We start from the raw sequence: 6,886 nt of genomic DNA on the forward strand, positions 1-6,886 counted from the left end.
TGGATTAGAGCGGCAGCTAAACGGCTAAATTGTAAATTGTAATTGTAGCTGTAACGGCGTCATATGAGCTGCACGGTCTCTGCCCCAGAGAGAAAGGAATTAAAGGCCGGCAGCAACCAAAGCCACACAAACTATCATTCATCTTCGTCTCCTCCTGATCCGTTTAGCATGTTGTGTGATGGTAAATCTCTCAAAAGTGAATCCCAGATGGACACAGATTGACGGATTGATATGCGGATGACGGATGGACGGGCTAGCAAACTGAACAGAGGAGGACATTAGGTCTGGTCCGATGACGTCCAGAGCTGGACAGTTGTTTGGAATGATTATAAACACAACACTCCCTCCTCCAGAACATGGCTGCCCTGCAAATTGTGGCAGTCAGCACTTTACAGTGTTGTAAATGGCATCAGGTCACGACCAGGCTACATGTTACTGAATGATGGACTATTGACTGCACAGCAATACCGTCATTTGTTACAGTGTTGCTAACCCCTCCTGTTCACTCAGATCAGCCAACACAGGGATGCTGACAAAAGTCTTGCTAAAAACCCCGGGGGAAAAAATCCACTCGTCCTAGACAATCTGCCCTCCTGGCCCCCAAACTGTGGAATAAACTCCCTGTCTCTGTAGGGCAGTGTTGTTTGTCTCTGTATGTACGTATGAATGTGTGTTGTGTTAATTATTAAAAGTTTTTTGGGGTTTTCACAGCATCATCAGTTGCTTTGTGGCATACAACAGTTAACTGTTTGGTATGTTGGGTATGTATCTATCTGAGCCAATGAGATCATAGTGCTGGCTAGTCTTAACCACAGGAACCCTAGCGTCTTCATGTCATATTATAGGCGCACATTTGGCAAAAACAGCAGATGTACAAGTCCCCAACTTGTCACTTTGCGAAACGTTGGGAACTTGTAAGTTAGCTGTTTTTGGTGAGAGAAAAAAAGGAGGGGACCTACCGGTAGTACAGACCCCTTGGGCACCCCGGTCAAAATGTATATTGGGTTTAAGTGGCTAACTGAGAATCTCAACGTATATATCTTACATTTCGTCATTATTAATGTATACTCCATGCATACTAGTTCTCCTGCTATACCATCAACATGTGGAACGCCCTTCCACAAGCCTTAAAGGAGAGCAAATCCCTAGCCTCCTTCAAAATTGGTATGAAAAGTCACCTTCAGACAGCTGCTACCCGTGACTTGTAAATAGACTAAGCCCCCATGCTCCCCCCCCCCCCCCCCTTTTTCTTTTTTTCTGCCTTTGTATTTGATATTATGCTTTTGAAACTGATATTATCCTAGATAAAGTACTATGTTCTATCCGTCTGTCTTTCAATGTTATATGAGATACTTAAAGTGTGGTTCCTGTGGAAATAAGCCTCGGCTTTCTAGGATCTCCTTTTAGTTGACCTTGTACCAGTGATTTGTACTGTCATGAAACTGTACTTTTAACTGTACTGTACTATTGCAAACTTCTAATACATTCTTCAATCAATCAAAAAAGCCACGGGTACCCAGCATTGCATGCATGGGTAAAACAGGCACAAAGTACTTGGAGGCCAGCACATGACATGTGACATCTTATGACGTCAATACCCACCACCCATTGTCAGAGGCCAAGGAGGCCAGTTTAGGATGTCACAGTCAATGCATTCTCTTCTCACACCCGCTGATGAGTTGTTGGGGCAGGGACTTTTTGGACACTCTCAGAGTTACAGACCTGTAAGGGTCCATTTGGTTAAAAGTAGCTCCCAAATCAAAACTGTCGGGGCACCCTTGTTGTATACAGTATGTATGTGTAGCCAGTAGACTGGGAGCAACCCGTCTTGCAGTTAGTTTTCAGATCAGGTCTAGAGAGTGGTAATAACTTTGTGTCACCCAGGCATGGGCGGGAACAAAGGCGGTAAAACCACAGCTCCTGTGCTCGCTCAAAATGATTCCCCTCAGCCATGTGGGGGGAACAAAAACAAAGCAGCACCAACCGAACATACAGTATAACCGGATAGACCACTTATAGTAGAATTATAGTATCACCGGATCACACCAGTCAGTTCACAACAAAAACCAGGCTTTCCGTCTTGTGTCATTAAGGCCCGGTGAGGTGACACAACTTTAGTATCCAGTTACTTTTACTACCCAGGTTATTACACAATAGTTCAAGGCCAGTCTAGTCTATGATGTAAGTCAGCTATGACATCAGCAGCACTGAGATGATCAGGCTGGTCCTAGTCTCGCGTAGCCAGACAACTATTCCACAATCTCCGGATGCTATATAGAGTCTGGAACGACAGCTCCCAAACTGCGAGTCGGAAGTAGTCACTGCTGCACGGAACTGTAGTCCCATTGGAAACATAACAGAAACACACTAGCACAGACAGAGTCATTCGAGTGGCATATTCTTGTTATGCGTGTATAGTTTAAGAAAACATTTGAACTCATCATGGAAGTAACACCAACAACACCAGAGAAAGACGAAATAACGCCCCAAAAAATATTGAAAGAGGATTTGTTATCGCTACTGCACCAAGGGAGCAGGTGCATCACATCCGCTTTATCCCATACTCATCTTCGTAACACTTCCGTTGCCCCAGACTGTATGACGGGAGCATTTGCAACTCACGGGAGTCAACAGTTTTGGCCACGCGAGACTACAGGCTCGTCCATATTTGGGCATATTTGTCCACACACACACGCACGCCCACACACACACCTCCAACTTTAAGGAAGAATAGCCGTCCGCCCCTCCCCCCGACCCTGTTAGGGACTTGTGACATCGCCTCTCTGACGCCAGGTTACCATGGCGACGATGGAAGCCGGGCTTTATAAGGCAACAACAGTGTGCTGCCGGTGTCGCCACGGCAACTAGGCAACTTCACAACCAGGCAGTTACCATGACGACACATGCGCTTCTCCTGACCATGCAGTGTCAGAAACCATACGCCAGCTCACTTCCTCTATTTCACTTAGTGTTTCCTGTTTCCTTCCTGTTTGTTGGTAGCCACTAATAAACCTCTATATACCTTGCTCACCGGGAGTCCCTCATGCAGGGGTCTTATAGGTCTGCTCTCTTCTGAGAAATATGTTGATCTGCAAGCTCAGAGGGATGCTTGGGTTCACTTGGTTACATAAACTGTAAATGTCTGACTGATTTCACTGTACTTGTAGTAAGACACTTTACTGCCCATTTGCTTGCTTTTGCAATGTGTGTGTGTGTGTGTGTGTGTGTGTGTGTGTGTGTGTGTGTGTGTGTGTGTGTGTGCGTGCGTGCGTGCGTGCGTGCGTGCGTGCGTACGTGCGTTATAGGTTATAACACATAACCCAGAACAACATAAGGAACTAGAAGCAGTGCTCTTCCGAGCACAGGTCTCCACCAGGCCACACAAATCGGCCTGTTATAGCGCCACCATGAGGCTGATTTAAAAAATGTGGGGCAGAGGTTCTGAATTAGCATCCAGGGAGTGTGTGTGCTCAGTTTGGCAGCGATCGGGCCAACGGCGCCGGAGATTTGCTGGTAACAACCAGGCCACACAAATCGGCCTGTTATAGCGCCACCATGAGGCTGATTTGAAAAATGTGGGGCAGAGGTTCTAGATTGGCATCCAGGGAGTGTGTGTGCTCAGTTTGGCAGCGATCGGGCCAACGGTGACTGAGATTAGCTGCTCACAAACTGCGAGGACGGACGCACGCACGCACGGACGCACGCACGGACGGACGGACGGACGGACGGACGGACGGACGGACGGAGGGGAAAACATACTCTCCCTCAGCCTTCGGCTGGTGGAGACAACTACAGGCCTTCAGAAGGAGAAGCACGCAAGCACACACACACACACACACACACACACACACACACACACACACACACACACACACACACACACACACACACACACACACACAGAGCTGATCCGACTCAAAGATTTACATAAGAATGTGTTTACCCCAAATATGTGGAGCTGCCCGTCTGTCTGTCTGTCTGTCTGCCTGCCTGCCTGCCTGCCTGCCTATCTGTCTGTCTGCCTATACCAGTATCTGTCCTTCCAGTCAGGAATTAAACTAAAACCTGAGTGGTGTGTGTATAACGCCCAGGATTCAAACCCGGGGTCTCCCGCAAGTTCAATATCTTAACCATTGACCCAAAGACATACGTAACCCTATGCACTGAGGGAGATAGGCCTACTAGACTTTGAGGCCTTCAGGCTGAGACAGTGAGTCACTCCACTGCATGTGAATCTCAGCCGGTGAATGTGATGATGAATCGCAGACAAGATAATGCTGTACAGTGGTTCTCAGGTCAAGGACCCCTGAATTCAATATGTAGGCGCCTATTTGTCCACGGACTCCCATCAGAGGAGATTTATGCTTTCTTTAATTTTTTTCTTTTTCTCGTAAAATAGTGTCTATTTTTGAATAGCTGGAAAATAAAACATGACTTCAAGTGTTTAAACTGTTCCTCATTTTGCTGGGGACCCCCTATAACATTGGTTCTCAAAGTGGGGTCCATCCGGAGGCCCCAGGGGTCCTTGAGGGAGTTCCACCAGGGGGTCCCCAGCTAAATCATAGTTAGGAACCAAAAGGACCCTTATGGTTCTGTAACTCAGAGGGTGTACATTTTGGTTCCATTTGTACAGTTAAATTAACATTGATTTTATAATATAAGAGTTGAGGCATTACATTTTGTATAACATGGTTCTATTGGGAAAATAGCAGATCTACATGCTCACAACGCTTTTGAGCATGTAGATCTGCTATTTTCACAATTTCCGCCTCTAATATTTGACAATTTGGCCAATGTTTAATTTGTCATTTTAGAGGTAGTCTATTAAAAAGTCCTTAAAGTGACACTTTAGCAGACAGACAGACAGACAGACAGACAGACAGACAGACAGACAGACAGACAGACACTTTAGAAATGTGCAGATACCCTCTATAGGCCTAGTCTAGTTTACTTTGTTTACAGTTTCACACAGAAAACAATGTTTCACATTAAGTTACATCATCTGGGGACCCCCCAAAATAATTTAGGGACCCCATGGGGCTGGGGGTCCTGACCTACAGGTTAACTTGAGAACCACTACTACATTACAACAACATACAGTAAAGGCCTAATAATATATCGCTACTCACTTCTCTCTCCGAAATGAACAGCTGCTCCCCTCGCAGCGCCACGAATCTGTTCTTCCAGATTTCGCGGAATATCCCTTTACCGCAGAATTTACGGATCCAGCCGACCTTGTCGGGCTGCGTGTGGGCCTGGGTGGGCTCCGGGGGTCCCTGGAACACAGACATGGAGGAGCCTCCTTTAATAAAAGACTGCTTTATTTACACATTCAAGAACCAAAGAGACTGTCTGAGTCGCTGTCAGGACTGGAGGTCTGCTGAGGTCTTTTGTCATGGAGATGATGTCACATTCATTCCGCCCAGCTCTTTTTTTGTTAAAAGATGATATCTTTTGTTGGAATGTAACGGTTTTTATTCTAGGCAGCTTGAAAAACGAGACGTTTTTCCTGTTAAATCTTCTAAAAATATCCTAAAAAGAAAAGTAATATAGGCCTATAATTTGTTAAATAAAGTCTTAACTCAAACTAAACTGAAACCAAGCCCAGTCTGAACCCATATGGCATCTCTCTAGTCTAGTCTATCCGAAAGACAAAGCTATCGGCTCCAGTCTAATCTATAACAACCGTCATTACAATAAAAGAAGCAGCTTGAATTTATGATGGATAAAAACAGTCCAAACGGACTCTTTCTTACCCGTTTCGTGGAGTTGTTTTTCTTCATGCTAGAGGATCATCCAAGCCGCTTTAAGCTCCGCTATAAGACACAACAGTAACACCGCCCTGGCTGCTGCTATAATGCTGCTGCTATAATGCTGCTGCTGCTGCACACAATCAATGTGCAATATGAGCCACAGAGTACAGAGAGACTGTAGTCTAACTGAAACTCCCCGGAGAGGCAGGGGAAAACAAGCCGACAGGAGCGTCTCCTCTAACGGCCGCACTGGAGCGCAGGAGTCCGGTCGGTGATGTGTCAACGGTTATGGTTCCCCCCGTTCTACTGCTGGTGATCAATAGGTTGGTTCATGTTAGGATCCCGTTTCTGCTGCTCTGAGGGCGGCCAGTCTCTCTCACCTCCTCCTCCCCGGCTCATCGCCCACCCCCAGTACCCTCCCCTCCCTCCCCTCTCCTCCTGTCTGTCTCCCCCTCATCCATCCACCCTCCCCGGGCTGAGAGGTTTAGCAGATGGTGGTGGTGGTGGTGGTCGTGGTTCTACAACGCCACCTACTGGCCAAACACAAGGTTTAAACTGGAGTGGAGTAGAGTAGATTCAGTGGTTCTCAAAAGTGGATTCCAGGGACTCTGTGGGTTCCTTTATGGGTGTCTAAATGGACCCATACAAGTCTGTAACTCTGACAGTGTACAAATGGAACCAAATGAACCCTAACAGAGTTAAGGGGAAACCTTGAAATTTAGAGTAGAAAGTGCAGTGGCGTTTTTATTGTCACTCTTCAAAGTGGGGGCCCGGGCGGGGATCCTCAGCCAGGGGCCATTTTGAGGGGGTTCCAGGAGTTCCCCAGCTAAATGAGAAGTAGTAGTAATAGACCAGCATGTGGTTCTCAAACATTTTAGCTCAAGACCCAAAAGAGAAATTAGACGTTTGTTTCCCCTTTTTTCAAACTTATTTTTTATTAGCAGCTTGTCACATTTTCACAGGGCATTTTTACTACATTTTTATCACACTGCAGTCCATAATACATTTGTGATGTCATTATCCTGGGTTATGAATTCCGTCCATTTCTCCCATTCCTCAAGAAACAGTTCCTCTTGTATCCTGAGTCTGTGTGTAAATCTCTACATCACATATATTTCCTCCACACACAGCCA

The 6,886-nt window shown here is 46.2% G+C and overlaps 1 protein-coding gene across 1 annotated transcript in view; it reads right to left on the reverse strand.

Moving 5' to 3' along the window:
• LOC308300249 (pleckstrin homology domain-containing family O member 1-like) overlaps positions 1-5,783 on the reverse strand; it is a gene marked incomplete at both ends in the record, with an annotated part of 37,675 nt that extends 31,892 nt beyond the window's left edge. Inside the window, 2 exons of the mRNA XM_080744064.1 lie at positions 5,130-5,276; positions 5,757-5,783. Of these exons, the coding sequence (XP_080600190.1) occupies positions 5,130-5,276; positions 5,757-5,783 (174 nt within the window). The remainder of the gene's footprint in view (positions 1-5,129; positions 5,277-5,756) is intronic.
• Positions 5,784-6,886: the final 1,103 nt, after the last annotated feature.

The sequence above is a fragment of the Nannobrachium achirus genome, assembly GCF_963921795.1.
Source record: "Nannobrachium achirus genome assembly, chromosome: 2".
Taxonomy (NCBI): domain Eukaryota; kingdom Metazoa; phylum Chordata; class Actinopteri; order Myctophiformes; family Myctophidae; genus Nannobrachium; species Nannobrachium achirus.